The 20,055-nt window shown below is 53.0% G+C and overlaps 1 protein-coding gene across 2 annotated transcripts in view; it reads right to left on the reverse strand.

The window, feature by feature from the left end:
* The window catches only part of CMIP (c-Maf inducing protein), a 235,047-nt gene that overhangs the window by 84,957 nt on the left and 130,035 nt on the right, over nucleotides 1-20,055 (reverse strand). The window contains exon 2 of one of the 2 annotated variants that reach the window (XM_061172842.1): nucleotides 3,309-3,434. In XM_061172842.1, coding sequence (XP_061028825.1) covers nucleotides 3,309-3,434 — 126 coding nt within the window. Of the gene's footprint in view, nucleotides 1-741; nucleotides 942-3,308; nucleotides 3,435-20,055 lie in introns of those variants that run through there. The other variant, XM_061172843.1, reaches the window with a different exon arrangement.

A 20,055-nucleotide genomic window follows, 5' to 3' on the forward strand; every position in this document is an offset into this window, starting at 1 on the left:
ACGCAGGAATGCTGGAATCGTACGGCCCCCCTCTGCAACCTGAGGCTATTTCCCATGGCGGGAGCGGTGCACGGAGCATGGGGTCAAAATGGAAAGTTCTGGGGTCATATCCCTTTGTGTGATGATGGAAACGTTCTCCATCTCACAACAGCAGCCACGGGCCACACGTGGGTCCTGGGCACTCGGAACATGGCTAGGGGACTGAGAAACTGCCTTCTTGATTTATTAACTTAAATTTAAGTGCAAACAACTCTGGGTGGCCGGCGGCTGATGTAGGGACAGCACGGTTCATGGCATCTTCACCCTCTGCTGACCAGGAGCACCCAGATGAAGTGTGGCCTTGCCCCCCGAGCACACCTGGCTGCTTCTCGGTCCTCCCCCTCCCGCCCCCCACTGGAGCAGGGAAGACTGCTCTGCCATGCCACTGCTCTGGCTCCTGTCACGTGACTCGGGACCAAGCCAAAGCAGAGGATCCCGCCGACCGTCCCAAGAGCGTGTGAGGGAGGCCCTGCCTGCCCCACGTGACCCCTACCCCGGGCTGCCCCATAACCATACGGACCTCCCAGCCTGGAGCCCATCTCCAAGATGACTCGAACCCGCTTACATAACAAGACGGCCACACGCCACCCATGAATCACAGGAGGGAGAGGAGGAGGGCGACGACAAGAAGGAAGGAAGGTAGAAGCGATGGAAATGGCAGCGAGGGAGAGACCGAGGCGGCAGGGGCAGGGCTGCACCCACCTGGGCCTCCCCGGGTGACGGGCGGGCGGAGGCTGCGTGTGCTTCCCGCCCTGGCTCTGAGTCCCGCTCTGGCTCCCGCAGGCCTCCTCCTCCTCCTCCTCCTCTTCCTGCTCTAGCCTCCGGCGCCCGGGCTGTGCCGGCTGCGCCGTCCACTGGAGCAGGGGGCAGCGAGACGGGGGTGCGGAGCAGCCGCAGGCCCGCCCGCCCACCGTCAACACGTCAGGGGGAGCTCTGACGTGAGGCCACGGCGGGACACAGCCCCAGCCGGGCGAGTCATCACAGCCGGCCCACGGCCACCGCCGGGATTAAAGGGACGTTCTGGCGCTGCCCGGTGACCTGCATCCTCCAAGCCGCACTGCCCCCTGTCCCCGGGGCAAGTGATGCTCAGGTCCTCCTTGGGGACAGGCTGCCCCTCCAGCCCCCAAAGCAATGAGGCCGCCCAGCTGCCTCTACCAGGGGAGCGACCATCACAGCCAGGGAGCTGAGGGCTCGGGGCCCTCCCTCCTGCAGCTGGGCTATCTCAAGGTTTCCCTCCGTCCTGCCTGCCCGTGGCACTCACGGATCCAGCACCCTCTGCCCTGCAAACAGACTGATCCCTCTATCGTGCCGCCACCTCTTAGGAGCTTTCGGTGACTCCCTACTGCCCTCAGAATAACACTGTGGCTTCTCCACTCAGCTAACAAGACCTGTATGATCTGGCTGCAACCCAACAACTCTGGACACATGGGCAAGGCCCTGCATCCGCCTCCCCCTCTTCTCCACGGCAGCAAATGCCCCCTCCGCCACGTTTATGCTTTATACCCCCTTTTCCCTCTGCCCGGAGTGTGTGCCCCCCATCCTGGCACACTCCTACTCATCCCTCTACACCCAGCTCTAATATCACCATCCCGGGGGGAGCCTTCTTTGGTACCCCTAGGCCCAGTGAGTCACTCCCTGCTCTGGGCTCCCAGTCCTCGGGGACAGGCCTCTATCTCAGCTGCTACCTCTGCAGTCATTTGTTTATGGCTCTGTCTCCCCGGGGGGGCCCAGGAGCTCTTCGAGGATGGGGCCGAAGGGCTGACTCACCTCCCCACCCCCAGCCCTAGCACATGGGACGGCAGGCTCAGTGCTCCGTGATTCAAACTGTAGAGAGTGAGAGATTTAAGAAGAAAACAGACAGGCAGGTGTGGCTCTGGTGTCTTCCAAGAGACATCAGTGAATGACGGGGTTTTCCTAAAGGATGGTTAGCTGTTACACGCAGCTTCTGGGGCTCGGCATTCCTCAGAGGCCAAAATGTGTGCCTCTTGGCTCCAATGTTGTTAAACAATCCAGTGGCCACTTTTCAAACAAGTTTTAGGGAGCACCTCTTTGGGCTCAAAGCAGGTCTCCCCGGACTGACAGAGTTAGAAAACGTTCCTAGAAGAAAGCCCAAGGCAGACCATCCTCCCAATGATAAGAGAGTATGTTCTCTCGGGACGAGGAGTCTCTGACTTGGGGCCCCTGTTGGAAACTGGGGTGGCACTCCCTGAAATGATACAGAACATGTCACATGTATGTACTGCAGCAGCCGTGTTATTATTTCTGCCGCAATTACTTTCTTGGTGGACCCACCTTTCCCCGCCCATGAGGTCCTGGTAGGGCTATCAGAGTACACAGCTGCCAGTGTAAAGGTGGGCGTGTAACCCAGGGCAGGGCATCCACTGGGGTGAATCGGACGATAGCACAGCCAATCAGAATCTTCCATGAGATTTTATAGAAAGATACTGAAAGGAAAATGCGTTCTCACATTTTTTAAGAATTACAAGCTCCAAGAATGTCGTTTGAGGCTGCCAGAAGTCCATCTTTCCCACCACATGGAGAGCCTCTGCCTGATAATGAACCAGCACACAGAAGCAAAGCCAGGAGATAGAGAGAGAGACTGAATATTAATGATAGCATTTGACTCCTGGGCCCAGCTATGCCTGAAGTCCTCTCTTAGACTTCCAGTTACTTTGATACAGTTACAGCATCAAATTCTCTTTTTGCTTCAGGTCATTTGAATAATGTTTGCATCATATCCAACTAACGGTCTTCATCAATACACACAAAATGCACCCTTTTCCAAGGAGATGGCTCATATTTCCATCAGAGTCTCAAAAGACTGAGATCAATGAGAAGTAAGAAACCTCCTCACTCGAAGTACAGCAAAAGGAAGCATCTGTTGCTTACTTGCTTTTTACAGCCTTTTAAAGCCTGTGTCTGTGTGTCTCAGTTTCCTCATCTGTAAAATGGAGATCAGAAAACCTCAGTTTCCTCATCTGTAAAGTGAAGATCAGAAAACCTATTTTTTGGCTTTGTTAAGAGCAATAAAAACACAACATGGAAAGCTCCTAGATGGTGACAGGTATGCAGTAGGAGCTCATCTGCATGCACTCCTTCGTCTCCCACAGTGAGCCCCAATTTACACCTTTCTTGCACTTGGAGGAAAACATATCCTAAGTTAAACAACCTTTCCTCTTAATAGTTGGCTGTCTCCCTCCGAGGGATAAGAGGAGGGCAAGTGAGTGGGGATGGAGCAGAAACTGCTTGTTCATGTTTATTTATCCTACCTGCAGTAGGACAGTTCCCCCAGGAATTGTAAGCTGTAAACAATACTTCGGGGCATTCTCCCAGGACAGCAGCTGAACGTCTTCAATGGCGCTGTAGGAGACTGAGTTTTCCATGTACCCAGTTGGCTGCAACAAAAAAAGAAAAAGCAAAGACATACATTGGTTACAAGATCGGGCACAATATCTGCACTGGAAAACATCCTCACTCTAGCAACAAGCAAACTGAGCTGGTACAGACACTTGGCAACTCTGGGGACCAAAGGACTCCATCTTTCCTAGCTGGCAGCATCCAGCTGGAGGGGAGGGGCCATGGTGGACACCCGCCCATGTGTTGGGACGTGCAGAGTTGGGACCAGACTGGGGGCACACTTTGAGGGCAAGGCCTGTGCCTTGTTCCTCTGGGCTTCTGCGGGGCCCAGCACAGCCAGAGCCTGGACCCTTCCATCCCTCACCATGTCCAAGCCACCACCCTCTCCTGCCTAGAAAGCAGTCATAGCCCACCCCCCGCACTGGACTCCCTGCCTCATCTCCCCCTACAGATACGCGTTCTCCACTCGGCACGCGGGGCCGTGTTCCAAGTCGGCAAACTCGACCCCTCTGCTCCCCTGTTCAGCATCCTTCAGTGGCTCCCAGTGGCCCAACCACATACGCCACACTCCCATCCACCGCCGACGGGCCCCGCAGGAATGGTTGCGCATCCTCCTCCAGCCCCACCCCCTTCTTCTCTCTCCCTTTCCGAGCCCCCCCACACAGACCCAGGCCTGCTGACAGCACGGCAAACTCAGCCCGCTCCTTGCCCCCGAAAGGCTGTGGTTCCCCCGGCCCACCCCTGGCATCTCCTCTTCTACTCTCCAGACCCCATGACCCACCTGGTTGCATCCCTCCCTGTGCCCTACGTGCTTACCACGCCCGTTTTTGTTTTTTTTTAAGATTTTTTTTTTTTTTTTGATGTGAACCATTTTTAAAGTCTATATTGAATTTGTTACAATATTGCTTCGGTTTTATGTTTTGGTTTTTTGGCCGCGAGGCGAAGCAAGTGGGATCTTAGTTCCCCGATCAGGGATTGAACCTGAGCCCCCTGCAGTGGAAGCACGGAGCCTTAACCACTGGACCACCAGGGAAGTCTCGACCATACCCGTTTTAATTACTGTGGACCTATGTGTTATCTGTTTGCTGTCTGCCTCCTTAGCCAGGCTGCAGCTCCGTGAGGTCAGGCCAGTGTCTGTCTTGGCCCCTGCCCTCTCTCCCCAGTGCCTGGCTCGTGGCAAGGGCTCCATCATTTGTGCTGAAAGGGAGAATGATAAGGGCTACCATCGGTCAATGCTGGGGTAAGGGTGGGGCAAGAGAAATTCACAGCCACTCACGGCTGAGTGAGTTCCGCTGTCACGGAGAGAAGGTGCTAGGCACCAGGGGGATGCGCTGGGCACCGGGAACCAGCAGTGTCCTTGTCACTCTGGCCCCAGGAAGCCAGGCTTCAGCAGAATCAGAGGCGAGTGCAACACAGCTGAGAAGAATAACAGCTAACATCTCCTACGCTCTGACAAAGGCCGAGCACTCCCCAAGCACATGGCGAGTGCTATCTCCTTTAATCCTCACAACGGGCCCAAGAGCCATCCCCACCGCACAGATGAGGAAGCTGACACTCAGCAGGTCATGTGACTCGCCCAAAGTCACCCAGCTGGGAAGGGGCGTGGCCAAGCTTGAACTCAGCTGCTGACTCAGGGATCTCTGCCCGGACCACTAAGCTGTGATACAAGCAATTTAAAATCTGTGGCCCAACAAGTGAATTTTACCCTGAGGATTTAGGACCTCCACGAGGTTTTTTATTTTCAATTTCTGTCTGCCAAAGCTGAGGTACGGTGGTAGTGGCGGTGGAGGAGAAAAGGTTGAGGGCTTAAGCTGCCTCATATCTCCCTGATACGATCAGTTACTATGCTCAGGAAGTAAGAGTAAATTGACCAATCGATTTGTTCATTCATTCATTCACTCATTCATTCATCTGACAGATACTTATTGAGCACCGGTTATGTTCCAGGCCCCGTGCTGGCTGCTGGGGATACAGCAGTGAACAAGACAGAAGCGCAGCGGGGCTAAGAGACAACAAACAAACAAAATATCCAAATAAGTAAACTACTGGAGAGTCGCCAAGTGCTGCACCAAAAATCAAGATAGGGTGTGGTGACAGGTGGCAGAGAGCTGGAGCTCCGTGGAGAGACGGAGGGGAAGTGCGTCGCAGGCCCATGGCCTGTGCAAAGGCCCAGGGGTGGGAACAAGCTGGGAGTGCTCAGGGAGGAGCAAAGGCCAAAGGGAGGGAGGGCGGGTAAGAACGGTCTTGAAGAGATGGGCAGGCCATCCCTGGAGGGGCTGGAAGGCCCAGTGGCATTCCGGGGATTGCTGCCCATGGGGTGGGCATAGCATCACTGCGACTGCGGCATGGAGACAGCTGGCGGAAGCAGGGAACAGCCTAGAGGCTCCTGCACGGGTCCAGATGAGCCATGAGGCTGCTCACCCCCAGGCAGGGCGGGGATGAGGCAGCCAAGTCCATCTAGCCCTTCTCACCAGTGCATGCGCCACCCCTCGGCACCAACCCAGGCAGCCTCTGGGTCCCACCAAGGTGGCTTATCAGTGTATCCCAAAGGCAGACACGTGGGCTCCGCTTGGCCCTTCTGCCCTATTCCACATCCCCTGAGCTGGCACGCCCTCCACATTCTGCAGTAAATGACTCAGCCTCAACAGCACGTCTTGTCCTGAGAACACCAGCGACACCAGGGGCCTGGCGGATTGGTGACCATGCTTGCGTTTCTTGCTGACTGTCTCCCCTGCTGGTGTTTCAGCACCACGAGAGCAAGAATTTTTACCTGCTCCGTTCCTTGTGCCTAATCCGTGCCTGACATTTAGGAGGTGATTGGTATTTCCTTAACAAATGAAGGAATATTTTCCTAAATAAAAAAATGTCCATCCGTGTTATTACTTACAATCGCACGCATAACATACTTGGGAAGAGGCTTGGGTTACTAGTTTCAAATATTAAATTAAAAATAAATTAATAAATTTAAAAAACTCTCCTTTGGGAAGCAATGGCACCTGGGGGCCGCGATGTGCTGAAGAGCTTTCCTTGGTGGCCCACGGCCATCTCTCTCCCTTTTCTAGGTCTGGCTGGGTCCCAAACCCCAGGCCACTGACCCCTTGATGCACAGAGAAGCCAGAGAACACGTACTAGGATGCAGCCACTAGGGCATCTAGAAAATCTCTGGACCACACCAAACGACAGAGATACAGAAACCCATTCCAAAAATCCCACAACGGTATAGAGCGTGACCACAATGGGGTGGATTTGATTATCCAAACCAAGCAAATGGCCAGCCTCGTTCCTTTAGAATTGCACCTAGGGCACATGAGCAGAAAGCCTGGAGGCTTCTATTTCCCACCACAGCCTCCTGGAGACGAAGACACGGCAAGGCCCTGTCCCGCCCAGTGCCCACCAAGCCCGTGGGAACACGTTCCAGATGACCACAGCATGTGGGACGTAACATGATGGAGGGCCAGCTAACCACCTGTGCCTGCCTTTTTCACGACCCCGCTGTAGCTGTCTCAAGGTGGCCTTGACTAAAAGTTTCAGCACGGGCATTTTGGGGAAACGGGTATAAATAAATACATACTGTTTTTTAAAAGCAGATGCATTGCTGTTTGAAGCAGTACTGGCTAAAAGCAAAATTTGGAGAATCAATGAGACCTGTGTTTGAGCCACTTACTGTGTGTCTTTATGTAAGTTATTGCACCTCTCTGAGCCCATTTCTTCCAATGGTAAAATGAGAATTTAAGAGAGTATTAGGAGCCTTAAAGGGAATCCAATTTGTTAAGGGCTTAGCACAGCATCTGGAACATACTGAAAAACTCAATAAAATGAACTATTGTGAGAAACACTAACCTTTCTGTCTCTGGGATCTTCCTCCTCTAAAGCCATAATTCTAGTCTAACCATGAGAAAAACATCAGACAGACCCCAGCTGAGGGACAGTCCTCAAAATACCTGACCAGTACTCATCAAAAACAAGGAAAGTCTGAGCATCTGTCCCCGCCAAGTCTACGGAGACATGATGACTAAATCTACTGTGAGCCCATGTGAGATCCTGGGACAGAAAAAGGACATTAGGGAAAAACTAAGGAAATCAAATATAGTGTGGACTTCAATAAGAGCATATCAATATGGGTTCATTCGCTGTGACAAATGTCTCATGCTATTGTAGGATATTAACAATTGGGGAAAGGGGATGTGGGGTATATGGGAACTCTCTGTACCGTCTTTGCAACTTTTCTTTGCATCTCAAACTGTTCTGACATAAAATGCTTATTAAGAAAAATTAACTGCTGCTGCTACCAATATTGTTGATCCTATTATCATCATCATGGACAGAGCCTGGAGGGGGTGCCCCTGAGGCTTGCAAGGGTAACGGGGCAGATCGGGATTGGAAGCACTCCCCCCCCGCCCCGCCACGCCGTTCTTTGGATGCAGGTGTGAGCTAATGCTGACCAAGGACCTCCTTCATCCTGGGTACTTTCACACTGTTGGGATGATTTTACAGATAACTGATAATTCCCTGGTAATCTGAACATGATGATCAGAGCTACATTGGAGGAGATTCCTGCATGGGTTAAAGCCTGAGTTAGATAAAAAGGAAAAATTAAATTCTCTACTTGAGGGAAGCTAGGAAATCCAGCTCTAAGAGGTGCATTTAAGAGAACATTAAGCAGATTAAAAGTTATTTCTACACGTAAAAGCAGTGCAAGACGTACTGTATGATTCCATTTGTATGACATCCTGGAATTAGCAAGAACTACAGGGGCTGAAATCAGACCAGCGGTTGCCAGCAGATGGGGGAGGGGACTGGTTACCGAGGGGCCTGGAGGAGGGGCGTGGAGGAACTTTTTGGGGTGATGGAAATATTCTGTCCCGACTGTGGTGGTGGTTACTTGACTGTACACATTTGTCAAAATCCACAGATCTGCACACTAAAAGGGTGAATTTTACTGAATGTAAATTACAACTCAAACCTAAGAAAGGCAATGCATGAATGTTCAAGATGATTTGGAAGACGATAAATAGAATGAAATCTTTCAGATAAAATCATTATCAAAGCCTCTCATGAGCACTTTGGTATACTGCCTTCCTGATTATTTTTCATACGTAATTTTTTTTACAGGTACATATAATTCTGTAACTCGCCTTTTTTCACATGGTACAGCATATGCCCATTCCATATTCTGAACCCATTCTGAGCATGCCCATCCCGTCTTCAGAACAACCATTTTAGTGCCTATTAAATATTCGACCCTCGTTTGTCTCATCACCACTCCCACCACCTCCCCTAGACAGTGCAGTGGTTTCACTTTACGCTACTGTAAACAACTCCACAATGAACATCCTTGTGAAACATGTTTTTCTACCCCATGTTTAGGATTATTTCCTTAGGCTGGATTCCCAGAAATGGAATTACTGGGACAAAGGCTAAGAGCATATTTTATGTTGTTGCCAAATTGCTCTCATTAAAGAGAAAGTAAAGAGAACTGGGGAGTCCTGGCTAAGCCTGGGGGGCTTTACCCTGGGCCACCAGCTTGGCTGGGTCCTGCTGGATGCTGCTGTGACCCATGTGAGTTCAGAGCAACCACCTGCTCGCTGAGGGCCTGCAATGTAACTGCACGGCATGAGTGCTGGTGTCTCAGAAGTTTGCAAGCAGGGTCTTTTTGCAAGGGAGAGTCCTTCTGCAGGGGGGTCCTTCTGCAGGGGGGGTTCCTTCTGCAGGAAGGGGTTCCTTCTGCGGGGGGGTCCTTCTGCAGGAGGGGGTTCCTTCCGCAGGAGGGGGTTCCTTCTGCAGGGGGGCATCCTTCTGAAGGAGGGGAGTCCTTCTGCAGGGGGGTCCGTCTGCAAGCCGGGTCCTGGTTCTTGCTTTCCCATGGGAGTCGGGGAACAGGTCGGGGATGCCTTTGCCCTTTTGCTCTCAGGGACTGACGAGGGGCCAGGGTGGGCCCTGGTGTTGCCACCAGACGGGGAAGAGAACACTGCCTCCCTGCTTTTGTTTCTGAGAGGAGCTTTTTCCCTGTCCACACAACACCTGGATCTGGGCTAGAGACAGCAGGGCTTGGAAGGAACTCATCAGGGTCTCCAGTGACCCCCAAAGGCCTTCAGGGTTGATGTTCCAAACTCTGTACCTTCTCCACTTTCCCATGTGGCAGAGTTGGCAGGGAGTGGGGTGACCAAAGGCCCCCCGAAAACAGCCCCTGACCTCAGCCCCTAACGCTGGCACAATGCCACCAGCCTTCGCCTCCCCCTGCCTTTCTGGGGAGCCAGCTCCCTCCCTCCCGCCCAGACCTGCCTGCTGGTTTCCATGGGGATTTCTCTAAAAGCGAGTATGAATCATGAGTCTGAAGGCCCCCAAGACGAGGCTCTGGGCTGATTCAAGACACAAGTCGGGAGCCCGGCACCGTTCCTGGGGAGGGGGAGGAGGAGGGGGAGGGGAAGCGGATGGGGAGGGGAAGAGGGGGAGGAGGGGGGGAGAGGAGGAGAAGGAGGAGGGAGAGGGGGAGGAGGGGGAGGGGAGGAGGGGGAGGGGGAGGAGGGGGAGGAGGAGGGGAACTCTTGCCCGGCCGGGGGCCAGGCTGAGAACAGCAGGCTGTCGTGGGGGGTTGCCACCCAGGCAGGCGGGCCACGGTGGGTACTGGGGATGCTCTCTTCTCTCCGTGTGTGGACGTCGCCTGAGTCATGCAGGGGACCCACACCGCACAGCCTGACTCTATATGGCACCACCCTTCCGCCAAGAGGAAGGATTTGCCCCCAGCCCCACACACAAACCCCTGCCTCAAAGGAGAGAGATCAAATCAGAGGGCAGGGGAGCCCCCTCCGGCCCCGCCTTGGATGGTCAACAACAACAACGGCAGTAATAAAAACGGTGACGCCATTGCCTCGGTGGTGGTACCACGGAGAGTCTTGGATCAGGGGAGTGGGCTTCAGTCCTCACCTCCCCCTGCTGCTTTTTTTTAAAAACTGTGGTAAAATTCATATGACATAAAATTAAACACTAACCATTTTAAAATGTACAATTCAGTGGCATTTAGTGCATTCACAATGCTGTACAACCTCCAGCGCAGTTTAGCGCTAAGACACTTTCATCATCCCAAAGGAAAGCCCACATCCATTAAGCAGTCACTCTCTGTTTCCTCCACCCTCAGAGTCCATGGTGACCACTGGTCTGCTGTCTGTCTCTGTGGATTTGCCTGTTCTGGCCATTTCACATCAATGGAATCATACAGTATGTGTTGCTTTCACCTAAATGTTTTTGAGGTTCACACACATTGTAGCATGTATCAGCATGCTGTTCCTTTTTTATGGCTGAATAATATTCCGTTGAACTGAGAGGCCACATTTGGTTTACCCACTCGTCAGCTGATGGACATTTGGGTTGTTTCCGTCTTGGTTTTTGTCTACAGCCTGTTGGATATTTTCTTCAGTGACACGGCAGGACACACACTCTGCAAACACCACCCACATGACTCCCCCCCGCCAACACACACACACGTAGAAAGGCACGGGTGTCCCTGGGTAACATTTATCAAGCAGTTATCATGTGGCCAGCACCATGCTGAGGGCTTTATATGCTATATGATCTCACTTAACTGTACAACAACACTGGGGTCAGGGGGCTGTATTTATCTCTATTTATCCACACGCTACAGAAGAAGAAATGGAAGCACAAATCGATGATGACATGTCACAGTCCCTGCTTTTAACAAACAGACCATGGATTCAATCTCACATCCCCCCAGATGGTGACCTCCATCTCTATGCTCCGCCCAACTCCTCCAGCCAGATCCAAACTCCAGTGTGTGTACCTGAACGCACGGCGTGCAGAAAGGACCCAGCACGGCGGGGGTCTCAGAATCTCCCTTCCCGCTGCCACCCACCCAGCCCCTACGGCCGCCGTCGGCTCAACTCGGCCTCGAGGGCAGGCACACACACACACTCTCATTTGGGAAAGGCATGTCAAAATATTTTGATGTTCTTTTTAATCCCACAAAGAGAAAGTTGTATAGCAAAAGCAAAGCGGCAGGTTAACAATTTGCTGCTATAGGCCGGCCAGTTTGGACCCTGGTCCCAGAGCAAAGCTCCTCGAATGCCTTTCACACTCCCTCTCCCCTTGTTTCCATAACCCAAAGATACTGAGCATAACTTAACCTTTTGCTGCCCCGGGGCTACTGTTATTACTACCATCCACCATCCACTGGTGAGTGGTGCTACAGCCCAGCAAAGCTCTTGGTGCCACTAAGGGGGTAGAGAGCTGCCTGCTGCTACATCTACTGGCCTCAGAGTGTGAGAGAGCGTGTCTATCCTGAATGGTCTCCAATCACTCTCTTGATGCCGAACGGCTACTTCCTATCGTCCCCACACCCGACTCTCAAAAGGCTTCTGTTCTACTGTTGTTGGCTGTGAAACCAGACAGCCAAGCCTGTTACAATTACGCGTAAAGTAAAAGTAACTGGGCTTTGAGCAGGAAGATCTCTTACGAGAAAAAAACATCTTTCTTACGTTTTACGGTGTTTTGTTTGATCTTCTTTCCTTGGTGGTGATTATTCTAAGTTCTTCAGAAATAACCCTGGATCAGCACTGTCCACTGCACTAAACACCCGTGGGCTCCTGAGCACCTGATAGGTGGCTACTCAAACAGTCACCTCGGGACCGAATTCACACAGTCACTCAACATGCGGAACCCGTTCCGTGTGCAACCTAATGCCAGGGCTGGGGACGTGGCAGTGAAGAGAAGGGACGTGGCCCTACAGTCAGGGAGGAAACAGATGACCCAGGAAAACCAGGGGGATCAGATGACCGGGAACCTGTGTCGTTGGGCATGGCACTTGTCATCTGTGCCCCTGGGCATCTCTGTCAGCCGCGCAACGGATCAAGGATGTCTGGAAGGGAGCCTGGATGGAGGGACCGGCCCAGGCCCTGACTCAGGCCCAGCAGAGCATCCCGCCCCTGCCCGAGTGTCAGGACCTCTCAGGCCGGGAGCACCCCTGCTGGCTCCCCTCGCCCACCCACCTCCATCAGCCCCCTAGAAGCCACAGCCCTCCCGGGAGGCAGGTATGGCCACCACCCCTGTGACAGACCAGAAATGGAGGTTCTGAGCAGGTGCGAGCCTGGCCCAGCCATACACAGCAACTCAGGACAGACCAGAAGAGAACCGAGGCCTTCGGACTTCACGCCCTGACCTTTGTCTCCAACAGGCGGGTGAGTTAAAAATGGGGGTGGGGGGATCCTGCCACAGTGTGAGACCGCCACAGCATCCTCCAGCAGAACTGGTGACCCCGCAGGTTCCCCCTGGGTGGGACAGGACTGGAAAGGGGCAGGAGGGAGTTGGAGGAGGCCTGGTACCGTTCTAGGTCTTGCCTCCGGGTGGGAGCGACGCAGCATGTTTACTCTGTTAAAACGCATCAGGCAGGACACGGCGTGGGCACTTTTCTGTGTGTGTGTGTGCTATGTTTCAATCAAAAGATTTTTCAAAAACCAGAAGTTCTAGAGTTGAATCCAGGCTCCACCACTTGTTGGCTGTGTGGCCTTAGGCAACTCAGCCTCTCTGAGACTCCAATTTCTCCCTTGTAAAAGCGAGGTAGTATTCATACCCACTTTTTTTTCTTTTTAAGACAATAACAGGTGTTGGAGAAGATGTAGAGAAACTGGAACCCTCATACAATGCTGGTGGGAATGTGAAAGGGGGCCGCCACGTGGGAAAGCAGTCTGGCATTTCTTCAGAAAGTTCAGCAGTTTCCATACGACCCATGCGGGGAACTTCATGGTATGTGAATTAAATCACAATAAAAAAAAGTAGCAGCATTCAGATCTTAAGGGTGTCTGTGGAAAGCAATTAGGTATGTACAGCTCCGCACCTCCTAGGAGCTGGATATAGGCAACTCCTCTCACGGTCACCCCGAGACGGCGCTGCACAGGGGTGGCCCAAGAGAGATGGCCCGCAGTGGGCTGGGGGCAGGGCAGCCATGAGGTGAGGGCGCTGTGTCTTTGAGTTCCACTCCCCGCATGGGGCCCGGGCGCTAGGCAGGAGCTCCTTACACCCAGGCGATCACGTTCAAGCCTCGAAAAGAAGGAAAAGGGGGCTTTTACGCAAGCGCCCTCCAAGGCCCTCCATCACCACAGATCACTCCAGAAAGATGGATCAGAGAGGAGGGCTCTGGCTTGGAGTGGCCTGGCGCACAGGAGGTGATCAACCAGCTCCGGATGACAGATGACAAGCAGGCCCCATCCGTTGTGGACGGTCTGGGGTCAGGCCCCCAGATGGCATCCCAGGAGCTCTGGGCCGCATAGCACCGCCTGCTCCAGGCTCGCCCCCCTCGCCTTGTCCCATCTCAAGCACCCCTCCCCCAACAGCCCAGGCCTCTTTGGGGGGCCAGGAGAGGTCGCCTAGGGGGCCGTGGGATCTTCAGCACAGAAGGAAGAGCCACCAGCCCCTCTTCCCTGCTGCGCAGACCTCGGCAGAGTAGCGCCGGAGGCTGCACCGTGAGGGCAGGGCTGGAGTCCGGGGCCGGCCAGGGCTGTTCTCCATGGATTGCGCTCCGTGCAGATGGTCAGGAGGCCCATTGGGCTCATTAACCATGAGTCCAGCCACGGCAGCTGCCCCCTTGTATGGCCAAATGGGTCAAGAAGTTTAACAATAGAGCGAAGGGCTGATATTTCCACGTTCAGACCCTTCCCACTCCAGCCACCATGGCGGGCACGGGAAGACAAATGGAAATCCAGACCCCCAGGGCACCGTGCCACCCTGGGGCGTCTGTGCCACCTGGTGCCTTTGCCACTGGAGCGGTTGATCAAGGCTCGTGAGGGCTGGACACAAAGTCAGCGTACTTCCAACCACCGGGTCGGCAAACATCTTTAAGGATCAGCTAAGGAGGTCACAGGCACCATCTCACTGATCCTTCACAAGGACCCTGGGCAGCGGGTGCTGCTAGGACCCCCCAGGCGGTAGAAGGAGGCTGGGGGCAGTCACAGCTGGTCAGCAGAAAGGCCACACTGTTGACTCAGAGGCCAGGTCTGGTCCCCTGTGCCACGTCCCCTGTCTGTTCTCTGAGACGATGGCCCTGGAGTGACAAGATGACCAGGACGTGCTGCAGTGGGCCTCTTGATTGGGGCGGAGGTGGGGGGGGGTCACAGAGGTGCACAAAGGTAATGACCACTCGAGGTGATAAGCACTACGGTTGCAGACAAGGTACAAAGGGCAAGTGGGGGGAGGAATGCTCTGGAACATTGGGGAAGGCTTCCCAGCAGAGGGAAGGGAGGGTACAGGAGCCTGCGGTGTGCGGGACCCTGACCTTGGAACAGGGAGGTGTTACCCGAGGCTGGGGTACCAGCCTCCCAGGAAGGCCTGAGACAGGACCCAGACCAGGGCACAGCCCTTGACTGCCCAACCTATTTCTTGGATATCCTCTCTCTCTTTCTTCCTATCTTTGAAAAAATTACGGTATACCATATAAACAGTAAAGTGCAAAAATGCACAAATGTTTGGCTGCATTTATTTTTGCATAAGCACAGCCCCGGGTCACGCCTACCTGGGTCAAGACATGGACCGTCTGCAACACCCCAGGAGGCAGGCTCCCTTGCGCCCTCTTCCCAGGCAGGGCTCCCGGCAGTGTCCGCTGTTCTAGATCTACCACTGGAGATTGGTCCTCGGACTTCCTACGGATGGAAGCACACAGTAGATGCACTGGAGCCTGGCTTCTTCTGTTCGGCGTCATGTCTGTGAGATGCGTGTGTCCGTAGCTTATTCACCTTTTCTTTTCCCCTTTTCGGCTTCATTGGGTCTTTGTTGCTTGCGCGCGGGTTTTCTCTGGTTGCGGCGAGCGGGAGCTACTCTTCGTTGCGGTGCGCGGGCTTCTCATTGCGGTGGCTTCTCTTGTGGCCGAGCACAGGCTCTAGGTGCACGGGCTTCAGTAGTTGCGGTGCGTGGGCTCAGTAGTTGTGGCTCGCGGGCTCTAGAGCGCAGGCTCAGTAGTTGTGGTGCACAGATCGAACCCGTGTCCCCTGCATTGGCAGGCAGATTCTCAACCACTGTGCCACCAGGGAAGTCCCTTACTGGTCTTTCAAATCGCAAGGCAGTGTTCCTTTCTATGTGCCACCGCTGTCTGTGGCCCTTTAGTTATTTCCAGTTTGGGGCTACTGTGTAGAAAGCTGCTGTGAACATTTCTGTACTTATTGGTAGGGTGGGGGGGGTGGCAAGAGCACTCCTCTGGGTAAATACCCAGGAGTGGGATTCCTGGGCCGCAGCATAAACTGCTTTTGTTTAAGTCCAAGAACACCTGTTTGTGGGGAATTCCAGGGAAGCTTGCTATAAACACGAGCTTCTTTGTAGGGCCTGCTCTTCTCAGGTACCCACACCTTTGGGAGAACAGGATTCCTGAGTCCGGGGGATGGAACTGGGTGGTGATGGAGCTCAAGTTTCTCAAAAGGTGGAGTGTGCCTTTCACACGGGCCTCTGAGAAACGCAGGAGAGGCAGCACCCTTCTCAAAACTGCACTCAGAGCTGCAGAGGACGCTGCGGCAACTTAGAAACTTTTTTTCTGTGGCTCATGTGGCAGAAAGGGACGTCTCTGTTCCCTTCGTGTTCGGTCTCCTTGCTGTGCTCGGCACAGATGCTGTTGCAGATGGAAAGGGCATGTCTGCTCAAGATTAGAGCTCCCAGTTAAAGGCTGGGAACAGCAACTGTTATTTTTTGGTCAACATTAGTATTAATTTAACTCCAAGATCACAGGCCACTGTCACGCAGGCCTTTATCCACTTGGTGTTTTTGATGTAAGGATGCCAGCGGGGACCAGAGGGCACACTCTTCACAAACATATGCTAGTTGATGGTGTACCTCAGGGGCCTCTTGACAGCCTGGAAACAGGGCCACCTGCCTCTAGGCTCTCCTAGGCCGGGGCCCCCCTCAACCGCAGGACCTTCCCGTGCACTGTCGTCAGCTGTCTGTGTGCTGTGAGCTCCTGAGGACAGGCACCCTGCCACCTTAGCCTGCTTCCGGAGTAACTGTCTTGGTCAAGGACCATCTATGTGCCTATGCGGGTCAACTGCTCACAGACGTCTTCCCCTTGACTCCTCAGAGGGACCCACGAGATGGGTGTCACTATGATCCCATTTTAGAGCTGAGAAAACCGAGGCCCAGAAAAGAGAAATAACTTGCTCTAAGCCACGCTACCAGTTATTGATGAAGCCAGGATTGGCACTCTAGCCCTTTGATCTAAACCAGGGGTGGGTAAACATTTTCCGTCAAGGGCCAGATAGTAAATTCTTTAGGCTTTGTGAGTCACGTGGTCTCTGTCCTAACAATTCAACAGTGCCCATTGTGGTTGAAAGCAGCCACAGACAATAGACAAATGACTGTGGCTGCGTTCCAATAAAACTTTATTTACAAAGACAGGCTGAGGCAGAGGCAGTTTTGGCCTGGGGGCTACAGCTTGCCAATCTCTGACTTAAACCACTCAAGAGGAGTAAAAATACGTGATCGATAGATGGATGGGAGAAAATGAGTGGAATGTTCTCTCTCCTTGCTTTCTTTCTAGGATGACATTAGCACACAGCATCAAAAGATGTTTCAGTGGGTGAGGAGGTGAGTGGATCAATTTGCTATTTATTGCGTCCACCAGGGCTGGGTCCTGCTGAGACTTCCTGAGGTTGGCTCCAGCAATGTTCCCTCTACCGACTGGCCTTAGCTCTAACCCTAAATTCTGTGGATGCACCAGACAAGCTCTGCAGAAATTTCCCAGACGACAAACTTGAGGAAACCCCCCACCCCGGTCCCATCTCGAAATGAAAACAAACGACCCAGAAGCCAGGGCACGTGGGTGTTCTCTCCTAGCGCCACCCACGTCCACTGGGGACGTAGCCTGCTGAGATGAGCCGGGAAGTGAGCTAGCAGTACCGAGGTGCTGCTACCCTCATCTTATTTTTGTTCCCAAAACAATGGGAACAAGCCAGCATGACTGAAGTCCCATTCAGAGAACCTGACAGTGTAAAGAAAGCTGGGGACAGTGCCTTCCGTCAAAGCAGCCTTCTAGAAAATACCGGGAGAAGGGAGGGTGGGAGGAAAAGAACAAGAATGATGTTTTGGTCCAACATGCAAAAGGAAACAGGCTCAGAGAGGTGCAGTAACTCCCCAGGGTCACCCAGCTGGGAGTGGCAGAACTGAGTCAGCACCACCGAACTCTCTGAGACAGAGCTGCCTCCTGTGAGTCCCACCCAGAGCTGGACCTCGCTGCGTGAGGATTACCGGTGGTGAGCGACGAGAGTTTCAGAATGATAGCTCACCTTGCCCTATGGTCCAAGGTCCATCTGGCCTTCATCAACCCATGTCCCTGCCACCCCCGACCCAGCAGAATCCAGCACCCCTCCTCTGAGGTCACAGAAGACCCCTGGCAGATGTCAACCTATCACATGTGCTTTCACACGTGGAAACTGTCTGTTACTTACATTTTTCATTAAACAGATTAACTCCATGCCCGGAGTTCACCCCATTCTCCATGACAAGTTAAGGGAGAGAAGGAGCTGGGCTACTTTTTACGAAGCCTGACTATGCGAAGGGATTTTCAAGCATCAGTTAATCGTCACTGGAACACGCTGAGGTGTGCGGCACTCTTCCTCCCATTTTACAGATGAGTCAGCAAGGCACCGGGAGGCAAAGCCACCTACAAGGGAGCAGTGGGGCCCGGACCTGAATCCTGACCCGTGCAACCCTTGTAATCGCTGTTCAGTCCGGTGATGGTGATAATAAAACTGGTGGCTCTGAAGACCCTGGAGCAGCCACCCGGCTGCAGAGAAGGGGGGAAGAGGGAAAAGGAGAAAGGGGAAGGAAGAGGCCCTTTGGGGATGCAAAGCACGAGGTGCCCCCAGGTTTTCCTGTTCTGGAAACTGGCTCTGGCCCTAGGCAGGCCAGCCCAGGGCCCACTCAGGATCTGCTGAAACCACCAGAGTCGGTGTCCGTCAGCACAATGAACAAGTGGCCTTAGGGGAAAACTCTAATTAGACATGAAAACGGTGCACAGAGGAAACGCGTGGCCGGCTGCTGGCCCCCAAGACATCACAAGACCGGAATGGCGGCTGATGACACCCCACGTGGGGGCAGGTGGCACGCGGGCACAGGCCCAGCCCACACCGGGCACAGGTCTGCTGTCGAGTTCTCCTCTCTGTTGATTCATTATTTCCAGAAGGTGCTGCCCTGTGCTAATTACAGCAAGGCGGACGTGGCCCCCTTTGATCAGAGCCGCAAGGCTGGCCTTTCACGTGCCACTTAGGAGGGTGCGTGTCCTTTCGGGGCACCTGGGGGGCTGTACCGAGGTCACGCCCGGCAGCTGCTTCTGCCCCGAATGTTTTTCAGTTAATGCCATCTCTTCTACTCTGTGAGACACAGAATTTGGGGTTGCGATCAGATCCTGGGGCAAGAACTTGGGAAGGTGAACAGGTCTTTTCCTGCAAAGAAAGAGAGATAGAGATCTCCCTGCAGGCCTGGGGCTGCACGGGGTCAGCACCTGTCAGGGCAAGTGTAGCTCTGACGTTTCCACAATCCAAGGATTCTTTTCTCTCTCCTCTGGAATCCCAGCACATGGCTGTCACTCTCACAAGTGATTTAACACCACAAGCGTGTATTGCTCGCCCTACTGTGCGCCAGCAGCCTTACCATGATTGGAAGGACACCGAAGGTGATTCAGCATCACCTACAACGGCCCGGAATAAAATAACCAATACTCAAGGCAGCTACCCAGATAAATTCGTCAAAACCTCATGCTTCTGAAATCAGATTAAAACCACCAAGTAATCACTACACACCTACTAGAATGGCTTAAAAAGAAGATACTATCAACACCTCACACACATTAGTATGGCCACGATCAAAATAAAACCAGAACCCAGAAAATAACAAGTGTTGGTGAGGATATGAAGAAATTGGAACCCTTGGGCACTGCTGGTGGGAATATAAGATGTTGCAGCCGCTGAGGCGAACAGTTGGAGCTTCCTCAAAAAATTAAGCACAGAGTTACCACGTGATCCAGCAATTCCATTTCTGGGTATATACCCCGAAGAACTGAAAAGTAGTGACTTGAACAGATATTTGTATACCCCTGTTCACAGGGAACTATATTCAATATCCTGTGATAAACCATAACAGAAAAGAATATGAAAAAGAATGTATATAAACGTATAACTGAATCACTTTGCTGTACAGCAGAAATTAACACAACCTTGTAAATCAACTATATTTCAACAAAATAAATTAAAAAAAACAGATCTAGAAAATTCCAGAAAGCAAACAAACCAAAAAAAAAAAAAAAGGAAGGACGTTCTGATGAACCTTGAGGACATTATGCCAAGTGAAACAGGACAGTCACAAAAAAGACAAATACCGGGGCTTCCCTGGTGGCGCAGTGGTTAAGAATCCGCCTGCCAATGCAGGGGACACCGGTTCGAGCCCTGGTCCGGGAAGATCCCACATGCCGCGGAGCAACGAAGCCCGTGCGCCACAACTACTGAGCCTGCACGCCTAGAGCCCGTGCTCCTCAACAAGAGAAGCCACCGCAAGAAGAAGCCCGCTCACCGCAACGAAGAGTAGCCCCTGCTCGCCGCAACTAGAGAAAGCCCGCGGGCAGCAACGAAGACCCAACGCAGCCAAAAAAAAAAAAAAAAAAAGACAAATACTGTATGAGTCCAC

The sequence above is a fragment of the Eubalaena glacialis genome, chromosome 18 (genome assembly GCF_028564815.1).
Source record: "Eubalaena glacialis isolate mEubGla1 chromosome 18, mEubGla1.1.hap2.+ XY, whole genome shotgun sequence".
NCBI classification, from domain to species: domain Eukaryota; kingdom Metazoa; phylum Chordata; class Mammalia; order Artiodactyla; family Balaenidae; genus Eubalaena; species Eubalaena glacialis.